Source organism: Talpa occidentalis, unplaced genomic scaffold (assembly GCF_014898055.3).
Source record: "Talpa occidentalis isolate TD23 unplaced genomic scaffold, MPIMG_talOcc4v2.1 talOcc4.7, whole genome shotgun sequence".
Lineage (NCBI taxonomy): Eukaryota > Metazoa > Chordata > Mammalia > Eulipotyphla > Talpidae > Talpa > Talpa occidentalis.
The window spans coordinates 2,461,512-2,475,762 of NW_023605083.1; the positions used below are offsets into that span (position 1 = coordinate 2,461,512).

General features: G+C 57.6%; 1 protein-coding gene across 1 annotated transcript in view; it reads right to left on the reverse strand.

Moving 5' to 3' along the window:
- CFAP77 (cilia and flagella associated protein 77) overlaps positions 1-14,251 on the reverse strand; it is a 90,654-nt gene that overhangs the window by 34,588 nt on the left and 41,815 nt on the right. Inside the window, exons 2-3 of the mRNA XM_037492962.2 lie at positions 5,075-5,174; positions 4,385-4,613 (exon numbers count right to left, since the gene is read on the reverse strand). Of these exons, the coding sequence (XP_037348859.1) occupies positions 4,385-4,613; positions 5,075-5,174 (329 nt within the window). The remainder of the gene's footprint in view (positions 1-4,384; positions 4,614-5,074; positions 5,175-14,251) is intronic.

Consider the following 14,251-nt stretch of genomic DNA (forward strand, 5'->3'; position numbering starts at 1 on the left):
GGGCAGGGCGGCCGCCGGCGGCTTCCAGGCTGGCTCCAGGCAGGGGGAGTCTCTGCGAGGTCCTCAGGCTCCCCCTGGCGGTGAGCCCTCATCCAAACCTGCCTCCGCTCAGCCGCCCCACACACCTGCGGGGGGTCTCCCCATTCAGAACCGGCCTTGGGTCCCTGGGACACGCGTCTGGAAAGGGGCTTATTATTATTTTCTAGGCGCTTGGGTGCGTGGCTTGGATTTCACCATCGGCTCCAGGAGAAACAAAATAACCTGGGGTGATCGATGGGCCCCTTGTAAGTTTGTAAAATAAATCAGCTTGGCAGAGGGATTCAAAAAACCTGTCAGGCAGCAAACATTTTTTAACAGCCTGTAACATTTCCTGCCTCCTTCGCGTTTGTCAGCGTCAGGCGCACGAGGCATCTGGTCGCGGGCGGGCCGCACACGGGCCCCGGCCAGCGGGTCCTGCCTTCTCACGCTGCTGGCTTTGCACGGCCTGAGGCTTCAGCCCCGGGAGGGGGTGTAGACGGCACTAACTGGGGGTGACCTGAGTACCTACTAAAGTTGCTTGTCGTTGCTGTTTCCATAGCCACGTCCCAGTGTGGATTTAACCACGCGTTCCCTCAGAGAGGTTTACTGAGCAAAGGCACTGGGACTGGGGGTGCGGCTGGGGGTGCTGGAGAACAAAAGCAGGAACATCTGTATATGGAGGGGGGACCCCATCGAGGAGTCTGGTCACCGGGAAGCAGGAGGTGAGGGGAGGGAAACATCAAGAAGGGAAGCCCATTTTGTTGATTGTTTAAAGCTTTACGGAAACGCCAGAACGAGAGCCTGACCCGAGGCTCGTTCCGCCTCCGCCCTTCTCGGTGCGGGAATATCTCGGGAGCGGCTCTGACCCTCCATCCTGTGTCTGTGGGGGAGACGGATCAGGGCCAGGGTCACCATCACGGGTGTTCAGGCCAGACTGCTGGGCAGCCAGGGCCAGGGGGCGGCCTCCCTGACCCTCTGTCTCTCCCTCCGCATGGTGGGGTGGAGTTGCTGCCTCCTATTTATGGACCTGTTCAGGGTTTCGAAGAGGCTGGACCCGCGTGCTCAGATGCTGACATGTAAGAGGAGCAACACCCCGCGGTTGCCATCGCTAATTCAAGGGGGCGCCCCCTTTCCAGCTGCCCTGAGCCAGACCCCGATGGCACAGGGCTCTCTGCTCATGGACAGGGTGATGGCCCCCCTGGCGGGCTCCTGGCCTCACGTGGCACAAGGCCTCAGGCAGGGCCTGGGCAGAGCCCAGGGCACCCAGAACCTGCCAGAGTGCCAGCTGCTGCCCAGCTTGTTGCGGTCCTCCCCCCGTGACCGACGGCGCCGCAGCAATTAGGCACAGCCATGGCGACGCTGTGCAACACTGATTAAAAAGCATCAATAATTAAGTGCTCCGCTAACAGTTACATTCCTGCCTCCAGACACTGCTGCTGGAGACCCGGGGCGTCGCGCGCTTTGGGATCTGGGTCGTGGCCTTACACGTGGGTAACGAGAACTGAGACTCTGCCCTGACCGGAATTCTGAGATGCTGCGGTGGCGAGAGCGCCGGGTGCGCCCAGGGGCGGCTCCGCAGTCGGCCAGGGGACGCGTGGCTGTGCCTCGCACACTGGGGCTGCGCCCGTGCCCCCTTTCCTGGCCTGTGAACTGAGCAGGACGATTCCCGCCTCACAGGCTGGATGGAAGGTCAGCGGCCGCGCGTGCCCAATGCCTGCCGCCCCACGCTCAGTCCCCGGCAGCCTCCCTGGGGGCCAGCTATGCGGAGGGCAGACGGGGCTGCTGGGGGATCAAGATGACCGTCTGCCCCTGAGGCTGCCAGCTAGGAGCCTGCCGGAACCAGAAAGAAGGAAACTGAGAGAAGCGAGGCGGGGCAGGAGTAGGTCGGGCGGAGAACAGACCCAGGCCGCCGCCTTTGGCCTTGTGGGGAAGCCGGGCCCGGACGTCCACGGCTTTTTCACGTGGCGAGTCATTCAGACGTTTCTTCCTTCGTCACTGCATGGGCCAAACCCTCGTGGGCTGCCTTGGCGGTCGCCCCCGGGTGTGGCCTGTGTCCACGGGACCCGCTTTCTCCAATCACGGCCTCCCTCTCCACCTCCTTGAGGCCACGGAGGGTGTCTGTCGCAGTGATGTGGATGGGGCCAAGCAGGCGGCTGGAAAGGAAGCCTCTGAGGAGTCCCTGATCCCGCTCTGGATGCCTCCTGGTGTTGAGGGGCTCGGGGGACTCTATCCCTCCCCCGCCATTTATTTTGTCCTTGGTATAATGCATTACAGGCAAGACAGTGGGGTGCAGGGGGTAGAATTCCGTGTGGCACACCCCAGGCTCCCGACACCCTGGCGTGAGGGGCTCCTGCCTGTGGCCCCGGCTGGGCCCTCCCTCCCAGCACGAGCTGCTGTGGCCGGCGCGGCCTGTCTACGCCCACGTATGTGTTTGTTGGGCCAGCTCAGGCCAAGGAGTCGGCGGTCAGCACGGTCGGGTCTGTTGCTTTTAAAGTAAAGAAATAAATACAGTCGCGGCCTGTAAAAGGCCCGGTTAGAGGATGGGCCTCGCCCATAACTTTAAAGTAATAGCCCCATTACAGGGTGGGGGGGGTGTCCCCGCTGTGCTGGCATCCTGGGGGTGCGGGGCTCCTGCAGGCTGGCTGGCATCTCAGTAAAAGCTTTTTCAGCAGCCACTTAACCTCCATTTACGAAGAAATAAAGCGAAATTGATGCTGATTTGGGCCTGCTTTGGGGGACATTTCTGTGCCATAAAAGCCCTCTCGCCCGCCATTTGCTGGGCTCCCCGTCACATCCGAAGGGGCCGCCGCTGATCAAGATAAAGCTTTATGGCCACGATATTTGCTGCTAACAGCAACCTAATGCAACATTTTCATTTTTGTGCAATTAATGTTAACGTCTGCTACGAAAATTGTCATTAAATACCATTTTAAAATCCATTCAATTTGCATATGCAAAGCCCATTTACCATCACAGCAGATAGAGCCGGCGCTCCGTCACGTCCCCTCCCTGGAATTGTAGCCACTCGGTTTTAGAGCAATTTAGGATTTTATATTGAAATCAGATGATAATGGATGTCCTCTCTGAGCCCACTTGACGCCAGCTTTTCCACGGGACACGGGAAACGCAGCCCTGGGCCTGAGCCACGCTCACGGCCCCCGGGCGGGGTTCCTGGCGGCCAGGTCCCCACGGCGGGCAGCCCGGCACGTGCAGGAGCTGGGGCGGGCGGCGCTACTGCGGAGCGGGGCCCGCGGTGTCAGTGCCACGCCACCGGACGCTTTCAACGGTCAGTCTTACGTTACCTATGTTTTACCACAGTAAAAAAAATGATCAGTCAAAAATAGGGAACCATAAAAAAGAAGCGTGGCAGATCCACAGGAAGGCGCCTGGTGGGGCCCAGGGCCGGGGGAGCAGGAGGGCAGTGGGGTGGATGGCCGGTGGCTCGGAGGCAGGTGGCTGGGTCAGGGCTTCCCGGTCACAGTGTCCGGATGGGGCTCGGGTGGCCGGGGAGTCCGATCACTGGCCGAGGGCTGAGCCGCGTCTTGTGTTTTCGGTGCCAACACCAGTGGCTTTTGTGCTGCTCGCTGTGCTGTGCTACGTGTGGGCTGGACAGGCCCGCGGGCAGACACTGCTGTTCTTACCTGCTCTTGTGTTCAGTCCTCTCCTTCTGGGAACAGAACCCCCGTTTCTACATCGCTTTCCCCATCAGCCCCTGTGGACTGTGGGGACTGAGTCTAATCACACCCCCTCGGGGAGGGAGGGATCAGGCCTGGCCAGTCCGGGCATCGGACTTCCCTGGACTTGGCTTTGGCTTGAGAAAGGCAGACGTGTGACCCAGGACGGGCCAGACTTGCATCATAAGCCCTGCCCGTGGGGTTGGCCTGTGGACGCTGGACCTGAAGGCTTCTGTTGTTCCCAAACCCCACTGGGATCTCCACGAGACCAGGGCATAAGAACAGGCCTGCTCCCGGCTGTTTTGCCATGTGAGGAAAAAACTTGTGAGAATGGAGCCAGATCTGGGGAGCACAGCCAAGACACGGAGACACAGACCAAATGCAGATGGGATGGCCTGGTCGCCTAGATCCAGCTATGCCTGAAGCTCGGCCCCTGGGCTTTTCAATCCCGTGAGCCAATAAATTCCCATTTAAAGAAAACCAAGGCCGTGTGAGTTGAGATTTGATTATGTGCATAGACAGTCGCCCATGCCGGGGTGGGACAGGGATCAGCGTGTCCCTCTGAGCCAATCACTGTGACCAAGTCCTGAGAACTGTGCCACCGGCCAGCCCGCGCCACCTGCCCTCCCTGGAGTCAGGCGTCACCCCCCCCACATTCTTCTCTAATGCAGTCTCCGTGAGCTCCTCCTTACCGTGCCCTCACCCCAAACGTTATGTTTGGAGGGACGAAGGGTGGCTCCTTCTTCAGACGCCGGTCCTCCTGGTCACTGATGCGGATATCATTGAACTGGCGGTAGAGCAGGGCCTCGTGGGCGGTCACCAGGCCAGCTTTCACTGCCCCGCGGTTCATGGCGATGTAATTCCTGGTCAGCTCTTGGGGGCAGGTGGGCTGCTGCTTAAACACGTGCCAGTGACCAATGGCTGGGGCAGGAGAGACGGAGCCACAGTGCCGGGGTCAGTCCGGGTGTGATGACCCCTGACTGAGCAGAAATGGGGGACAGGGCCCGGTCTCATCCCTCTAACCCAAATTCTGCTGTGTGAACACCCTGCGTGCTCCCCAGGAAGGGAGGGACCAGGATCCCCAGACGTTCCAGAGGGCGCCTGAGGCCTTCGTAGAAACGGCTTTGACCCTTTTGGGTCGGTGCTGAGTGTGTCCTAGGCGTGCAGCTCCCACGGCAGAGCACAGACGGTCTCTTGCCTGGAGGCTCCACCCTGGCTGGGCCCTTGGCATCCCCCGATGCCTAGACCTGACCCTGCTAGACACCCCCATCCCAACCCGGCCCAGACCCAGGGTTTCCACCAGAACCCCCCGTCCCCAGAATGTGGCAGCCGTGCGGTGGCAGTCTAGGCTGAGAGCTCCGGCCCCGGCTCCGAGGGCTCACCTTCTGGGACCCCTCCGTCCTGCCCCCGAGTGTAGAGGCCGTAGTTGAAGTCGATCCCAGGCAGGCTGCAGCTCCTTTCCCGCGGCTTGCCGAGTTCAGCCTGTTGGGAGGGAGACCGAGAGCAAAGGTGAGACGTGGGGCCTCAGACCCACCGGTTGTAATAAACTCAGGCACGGGGCGTCACGGAGGGGCTTTGCCCCAGGCCCTGGCAGGAACTTCGGGGCTCCTGGGAAATGGACCACAGAGCCCTCCTGAGTGGACCCCAAATTGCTGATGAGTGAGCTGGTGCTGAGAGGCGCAGGAGAGCAGAGCCTGAGGCACCCGAGCAAGGGGTGGCCAGACTGAGCCCCTGAAGAAGGAGGTGCCTTGCTCCCGAGGGCAGGAGCTGCGTGTGCCCCGACTGAGCACCTGCATTTGGGGCCAGCCAAGCCGCCTGGTTCGAGCTGGAAGAGACGCCCCTTGTGGTCATGTAGGGGACGCAGTCACAGGCAGCTGCGGAGACCCCCGCCTGGCCCCCTGTTCCCATGTGGGGCCCACCCACCATGGTCCCTGACACCGATGAGGACATGGCTGCCTCCTCGCCATCCCCTGAGGGTGGGACAAGGCCCACGTCACCCTCCGGGCGGCTGGGAGCCCCTCTTTCTCCCTAGGTGTCTGGTGACTCCTCCTTGAGCCCTGCCCAGGGGGTTTGCAGAGTGAAATCACCTCAGTTCCCCATTCGATACACCGGGAAACTGATGCCTAGAGAGGCGGCGTCCCAGGGGCCAGGCCTGGGTTCCTGCTGTTTGGTCTCCCGCTGGAGCGCTTCATCAGACCCTACCCTGCCCCTCTGAGGGCGGCTCCCCAGCTCAGGCCCTGTGCTGTGTGCTGTGAAGTCTTCCTTGTCATGGATGAGCTCTCGTGAGCTCTGGCTGTTCCTCGGACGATACTTGGTTCTTCATGTGCTTCTCCCCATGTAGTCCTCCTCACGATCGCCCTGGGAGGCAGGTCCATGGCCGCTCCCACTTCTCAAACAGGGAAGCTGAGGCACAAGCCACAGAGAAGGAAGTGGCAGAGCGGGGATTTGAACCCAGGTTGACTGTCTGCAGCCTACATGCAGATCCACCTGTTAATCCGCAAATCCCACTGGCTCCCTGGAGCCATCTGTGGACCTTGTCAAGAAGGCAGGGTACTGCTTGCTGCCCCGTCTAGCCCCCACAGGCCACAGGTGCTCAATACATGCCCGAGATTTAAAAACCTCTTCCTCTGGGAAGCCCTCCTGGGCTGCCCTCAGCCCTGCTGCACTTCCTTGGTATATGGCACCAGAAGGCCCCCAACTCCACCTTCAGGGCACTTTCAAAATCACACAGTGAGTCCCTGCTGTAGCCTGAGTGGGTCTGGACGAGATGATGCAGAGGGAGCAGCCAGCCGGTCACAAACTACTGCACAGCGTTGACTCCGCTGACATGAAGTGTCTCAAGTAGGCGAATCCATAGAGGCAGAATGTAGATTAGCGGCTGCCTGCGGCTAGAAGTGGGAGGGGAGCGGAGTGAGGGGGGCGGGTGGGGGTGACGGCTAAAGGGAGGGGTGCTTCTTTGGGGGATAATGAAAATGTTCCAAAATCGATTGCAGTGATGGAGGTGCGATTCTGTCAATATGTTAAAAACCACCGAATTGTGCACTTTAAATGGGTTAATTGTATGGCATGCAAATTAGCTCTCTATCAAGCTATTAAAAAAATTGCAAAGGGATGTAATTAAGTCATTAATTGTAGGAGGACCAGTTTCCCGTCTGCTTTCCCCTGTAGGCTGTGCACTTGGTCTTTACTTATTTGTTTTAAGGTTAATTAAAGAAATAGATATCACAGCAAAACGGAGTGGAAGACTCTGCGGTTTCCCACATACCCCCCTTGGTCTTTCTCCCCGTCTTTGTCCCGGGCGGGACAAGAGAGGCTCGAGTGCATGGGAGGCCAGCTGGACACCCACCAGCTCTTCTCTGCACGGTGCCTGATCATTTTTCTCCCTCTTCGTTCACATCTCAAATCTTAGGCCCCAACCTCCCTGGAGAACCGCAGAGCTCTGAGTTCCAGCAGGGGCTGGGGCTTCCGCTGGTTTCTTGAATTTCTTCCACACGACTCGCTCTGAGCTGCAGACAAAGCTCTGGCTCCTCATTTGTTTATGAAAATGATCCGGCTTCTCCAGTGACTGGCGGGGAAGTTAATTAAAATATGACTTCTCCGGGAGAGGCCCCGCCTCCCCCAGGGCAGGTGCAAGTGGGCAGGCTTCCAGCTGGCAGAGGAAGGACAGACAGACTCAGGAACTGGCTGCCACTCTGATGGGGGCTGGGGGGAAGGCGGGGGGTGCAGGGAAGCAGGCAGGTGCCTTAATCTCTGTGCTTTTTGGATAGGGTTGCCTGGGAATCGGTTACTGCTGACACACATGGAAGACAGGCTCATCCCCCAGTGGGGAAGAGTTATTCCACAAATAATTTATTTTATCCCCTCTCTGCACCAAGCCTGGGGAGTTCTAAGGTTAACAAAGCAGACACATAGCCCTGCCCTTATGAAATTGATCATCTTGCAGAAAAGATGATAAAACAAGTAACGACAGTCAAGTGCACCAGGGAGTTTGGGGGGTGACAGCCCAGACTGACTCTAGCTCTGAAGATCTGTGAGTCCATAAAATGAGCAAAAATGTTTGCAATGCCTTTATCTGGCAAAGAAATCTTACCCATCATATATAAAGAGCTGCTACAAATCAATAAGAAAAAAAGCAGACAATCCTATAGATCAAACATCAAAAGACTTGAATAGGTACTTCATTAAAAGGGCATCTGAGTGTCAAAAAAATGGGCAGAAGAGCTAAAAAGAAACTTCTCTGAAGAGGAAATGCAAATGGCCAACAGACATATGAAAAAATGTTCAACATCACTTGTCATCAGGGAAATGCAAATCAAAACTACCATGAGATACCATCTTACACCAGTGAGAATGGCACATATTAAAAAAACTAGCAACAACAAATGTTGGCGAGGATGTGGAGAAAAAGGAACTCTCCTGCACTGCTGGTGGGAGTGCAAACTGGTCCAACCACTGTGGAGAGCTGTGTGGAGATTTCTGGACCTACTAAACATAGAGCTTCCACAGGATCCAGCAATTCCACTCCTAGGTATTTACCCAAAGAATACAGAAACATCAATTCCAAAGAGCACCTGCACCCCTATGTTTACAGCAGCACTGTTTACAATAGCTAAGCTTTGGAAACAACCCAAATGCCCAAAAATAGATGACTGGATCAAGAAGATGTGGTACATATATACCATGGAATATTACTCAGCATTCAAAAAAGATAAACACATGCAATTTGCAGCAACATGGATGGCGCTGGAAGGGATCATGCTCAGCGAAATAAGCCAAAAAGAAAAAGAAAAATACCGGATGGTCTCACTCATAGCAGGAATCTAGAAAACTTAAATAAGGGACCAGGAAAAAGACTAATCAATGCAAAGTAATAATCAAAATCAACAATCAACTATAAACCAGAGACACACTACAGGGGGGTGGGGGGAAGAGGTAGGGGCGGGGAGAGGAAGAACTAGGGTCAAAATAAGGGGGGGTGCAATTGTATGGGGAGTATAACCGATATGAAAATGCATACATTGTACAAAGTTGAAAAATGATGTAAGAATTATATAAAATAAAATATTAAAAAAAAACCCACAAAGTAAAAAAAAAGGGGGGGGGCATCTGATTGGCCAAGACCCATAGATGTGAAGAAATTCAACCTCTGAGAAATACAAAGTTAAAACTCAAGGTTATTGGCAAAGATGTAGAGCAAGTGGAACATGCTTGGTGGGAGTGTGAACTGGTACAGCCACAGTGGAAGCATGTTTATCAGTATCTGTGCCTGCCGATAGCCTAACGGCTCCCTCCTAGACACCCAACCGAAGTGAGTTCCTATGTCTGAGAGTGCCGCAGCGTGTCAGAAGCCACCCTGGGCAGCTCTGCGGGCCTCCTGGCCCACCTCACACCCGGGGAGTTTACTCCTTTGGGTCCCAGGGTATCTGTCCGGGAGCCCCCAAAAGGCCCTGCGGGAGCAGCCTGGGCACCCACAGTGGCACTCATAGCCCACCTGCTGGCCGCTGCAACACCTGTAACCACACAACCATGTGCCAGACCCCGAGGAGGCCCCCACCCCATTACCCTCGTGCTTATGGCTGCTGCCCTCCCCCTCCCCATATTCAGACGAGTGACAGGCCCAGTGCCCCGAGGCCTCGGTGACCAAAGCCGCAGAGAACCACAGAGCAGAAGAGTGACCTTTGACTGCAAATGGCTGCTCTGTGTTTTCTCCCTGTGGGGAAGATGTGCTGATTCCACCCCCCGCCCCAGGCGCTTTAGAGGTAACCAGGCCCCCCCCATAGCACCCAGGATGGGGCACCCCGCTCTGTGCTGAGCTCAGCCACAGGCCTAAGGGGTGTGTGGTCCCCCCACTTTGCAGATGCAGGACTGGGGTGCGGGTAGGCCGAGTGACCAGGCAGGGACTGCGCAGGCAGAGCCCGTGTGGGTGCGGATGTTCCGGCTTGAGGGGCCAGGGCAGCCGGGGGTCTGCCTGTGTCTAGGGCTCCGTCTCTCCAGGGAGCCTCTGACCTCGCCCGGGAGGAGAAGCCCCTGAGAGTTCCCTCCCCAGCGCGACCAGCTGCGCCGCCTGCCCTTGGTCTCAGACGACACCCAGCCGGTTTCTTCAGTCCAAACCGCGGGGCCTGCTCCTTCCACCTCTCCTGGCTGCTGTTTCAAAACGCTGCGTTTCCCCCTCATCCCCCTAAACCTGCGGCTGAGTTACCGGCCCCCCGAGGCACGGGCTCAGGGCGATGCGTCCCTGCACTTTGCTGCTCGGAGCCTTCTCGGAGTGTAATCAAACATCAAGCTAAGTAGCAAATAAATCTCTCGATCTCATAAGCTGCACAGCGAGATCATGTAAATGCAAATGAAGGACCTGGTTTCAAGCTGTTGAGGGGGAGGGGAGGGGGCAGCACCGAGCCCCGTCGCCGTGACCGCCTCGCCGGAGAGGGCCATCCATCACCCCTGTGCCGGGACGGGCAGGCAGCACCACGCCGACCCAGGGGCGCGACGGGGAGGGCCCAGCGGGCGGCCAGGCAGGCCGGGTCTGCAGAAGCGTCCACTCCCTGGGGGCTGAGCGGGCGGGCAGACGCGGGCCCAGACAGGGAAGTGACTCGCCCAAGGTCACCAGGAAGTGACAGTTCTGCATCACAGTGACAAGCTGGCGGCCTGCTCCCCTCCCTGTGCCCCCCCTCCCCGAGCCCCGTTATAGACTCGGGGCGCAGGTTGTGATGACCTGGGAGGACCTTCTCTTAACTGGAGCCCTTGACCCTCGACAGGCACATCTAAAAGGAGAAACTTGTTTTACTTCTGCTCTTTTGAGCGGAAGGGTGGTGGTCAGTGACCCGGGCCCCCGGAGGGCCGCCTCGCCTCCCTGCCCCACGATCCCGCTCTGCTTCCTCCCAGGATTTTTTCGGTGAACTTTTAAAACAGTGTTAAGCTCCGTGTATGTGAAGTGCCGAGTCCTGCTGGGCTCTTTTTCACTGGCCGGCCTCCCGGGCGCCTCTGACCGCACGTGGACGTGGGCTCCTGCCCTGTGGCTCCCGGGCGCCGCCGGGGCTGGGGGGCGCCAGCCGCGAGGCTGGTAGTCCACGACGCACCTTCCCGCACATGATTGTTTATCTGAGGTTCTCATTATGGAAATAAATAAATATCCTCTATGCTAATCATGATCACAATTTGCATTTATATTGTGCTTTTCATTCGAGGATCTTCAGTCGTTTTACGATAATGAACTGCCCTCCGCCGCGCAGGCACGTGTGTGCAGATGCATGCGTGGGCGTCGCGGACACAGATATTTATTTAATAACTACCAGGCAATAGCTGTGGGATTTCACACAACCACGCTTTAATAGGATGCAGGGAAGTGAGTGGGGGCTTTTCAACTGTCAAGCAAACATCCATTTAGTTTAGATGCGGGCAGAGGGTTAATGAGCTACACTGGGGCGCCGCCCCCAGGCGGGGCATTCCTTTGTGGGGTCTGCTCTGATGCAGTAAACCGTCCAGTTGGTCCAGCTCCCAGCCCTCGGGTCCCGGGAGAAAACCCACCCTCTTGCAAATGCCCGCTGGCCCTTTGTCCAGGGCGAGGCCCGGCTCAGGCCCTCTGAGAAACACGGCGATCGAGTCCACCCATTTCGCCTCTTGGATGGGCAGTTCAGGCTGGTTGAGAATTTCAGAAGCGTTTTGGATGAGGAATGAGGAGCCACGAGGCTGGAGACCTGCTTTGAAGTGTCCCTTGAGAATGGGCTCGGGTGAGGCTCCAGGCTTCAGATGACCTCAGGGCTAGGCCAGAAAGGCTGCCTGTGCTGGCGTCTGGAGCCCCGGCCGTCCTGTGGGGGGCTGGTCGCTTTGAGGGGGCTTCCGGGCCCAGGATGCTGCCTGGTCTGTTTCCCGGTGCGGTTTCCAGGCCCCGGTTCTTCAGGCTGCCGAGCAGAGGGAGCTTCTGTGCAGAAGGAGCCCAGAGAATCATCCCAGGACCCCTGGGACAGGGGAGAGATGGTTTTAATTAGAGCTGAGAGATGGGAAATAAGGCAGAGAGGGCTGACATCTTAATGAGGTTTAATGAAGCTGTCTGCTGATGGGGACAGCTGTCACCCAGAGCTGTATCCCAGCCAAGCCACTCAGTGACAGAGGGGACTCGGGAAAGGCGCAGTTTGAAAGCTGCCGGGGAGGCCAGGGTGGTCAGACGCAGCCCCGGGATTTTCTCCCACGTTCCCTGCTTGGTTGCCATGCCCGGATGACGGGGATCCTGGCCAGCGTGCCACACCCAGGTCCTTCCCATGCCCACACTCCTGCTGCATCACTGAGCGTGTGGCCCTGAGGCCTCGGTGACTGTCCACTCCGTGCCTTAGGGCTTGGCCATGAGGAGCGAGCCTGGCAGGGAGTGCGCGTCTGAGGGCTGGGAGGGCCTCGCCATCCTGGCCCTTCTGAGCCTCGGTTTCTCTGCCTGCCCGGTGGCGATAATGTGACCTCCCTTGTGTGTGGGGCCACGGGTCAGGCCCAGAGTTATGAGAGCTGAGTTAGCCCAGCTCCCTCGTTTACCTCCTGGACACCTGAGGGCAGGTGTGGATTTCGATTCTGCCATCTGTACAATGGGAGGCTCCCTCAAGTGTGGTTGGCAGAGTTGAAGAAGCATAGGAAGCTCTCAGGACATAGTAAGGGCTCAATAGAGGGGGCTGCCGGATGATTCTCACGTGAGGGGGTCCCCAGGGAATGCTGACTTGCCCCCGTTTCCTTACTCCTGCAGTGGAGAGCTGCGGGGGTGGTCCCAAGGGCACCTTGTATGAGGAGAGGGCTCCTTGTCTTCCTTCAGGCCAGCTTGTGCCACCTGCCCAGGACCCTTGCATATTCCAGGCTGGTGGGGCAGACCAAAGCAGAGAGGGGTGTGTGGGAACCTGGGTGAGATTGGTGACCCCACCTCATCAGTTTCCTGGGGGCTGCTGAGGCATTGGTGACCAACACCATCAGCCTCAAGGTCATTACGTTTCAACAGCAGCTGGCCTTGGCCATCTGTCCCAACCAGCACCCACAAATCTCGAAGTTCAGGGTCAGAAACCCCTCTGAGGGCCTGTCTGTCTGTCCTTAGTGGTCTCTTGAGGTGCCCAGAGCCACAGACTCTTTCGCTAGGCGGCTCTGCTCCCTAGGCCCTGGGAGGTCCTCTGGAAAGGCTGGGGTTAGGGCCGGAGGGCTGCCCCTGCCCTTTCTGCTCTACTGGTCCGCAAGGTGGAAGCTGGCGCTGGCAGGACTTCTCACAGCTGCTTAGTTTCAGCAAATATTTGGTTCAAATGCCCCCGAGGACCAAGGAAACTTCCGGGCTGTGATTCCTTAGCTGCAAATCTGGGTGCTGGAGCCCTTGGTATGAGGGATGGTAGGTTGGGGGGGATCTTGAATCTTTGGACCAGCCTGAACCAGATGTCTGAGGAAAGACAGGCTCCATCAAGTGAGGATTCCTTCCTCACTCCGGGGCGGCGGCTCTGGGGCGGGGAGCACCGCTGGCCTGCAGGTCTGGACCCCTGGGGGCCAATGACCTCATGCTGCCCTGCTCCCCGCCCCCATGCTCCTCCCCACCAAAGGGGGACCCCAGAGGCAATCAGTGACCGGCTGAACGCCAGTCCCTCCCGGCTCAGGGGGAGCTCAGGGCACCTCCTGGGCGACAAGGAGGGGCTCCCGGGAAGGCAGCCGGGCAGCCCTTGCAGCCCTGTTTGGGGGCCTCCACGTCAGACTTCTTTTGAAGAGCAAGTTCTAGAACTTTCAGGAGAAAAATGCAAAATCACTCAAGGAGGCCATCTCGGAGGTCCCCTGGTGTAGACAGAGGGGATTTAGATCCAGACTCTGAACGCTCTTAGCCGCGTGACTCTGAGTGAGCTGCCTGACCTCTCAGGGCCTCTGCTGCCCATGCTGGTGCCTCGGGGCTGACGTCCCCACCTCGGCTGCAGTGATCACATATAACAACAGAGCTGACCCGAGGGGGCCAGCGCACAGGAGGGGCGCGTGTGCTGCGCGGGGCTCACCCCGTCCCCGTCTCCCGTGAGCCCCTAGTTGAGCAGGAGGAAGAAGCGCCTTGGAGCAGACTTTGATGTGGTCGACAAGGGAGGGAATGAGCGAGTCCCCGAGAGCCAGTGCCGGGCTGCAGAGCCGTCCCTCCCAAGGCGGGGCCGATGCCCGAGAAACGAGGGGTGCTCACGTGGCATCTGGTCAGTTTGACCACCACAGGTCAAAGCCGGGGGACCGCAGAGGGAGGAGATTTAAAAAGAGGCTCCCTAGCAGGAAAAAAAGAAAAAGGAAAGAAAGAAAAAGGGGGAAAGAGGGAATGATCTGTGTACTTTTCAAAACTTAAAACAGAAATCAAAGGCGAACTGAACTGTTTTAAGTTTTGACAGCTGCAGGGATCATTCTGTTTGGTTCCTCTATTTATGTTTTCATTTTCTTTATAGATTCATTGAAAATCGCATCATGTAATAGAGAAGAAAAATGTTCTGCGCCCCCCCCATAAACCCCTGTTCCTTCCCGACAACAGATGAAAACGCCAGCGCCCGTGATTTTTGTTTTGATGTATATTTCATGATATCTCATTGATTGTAAGT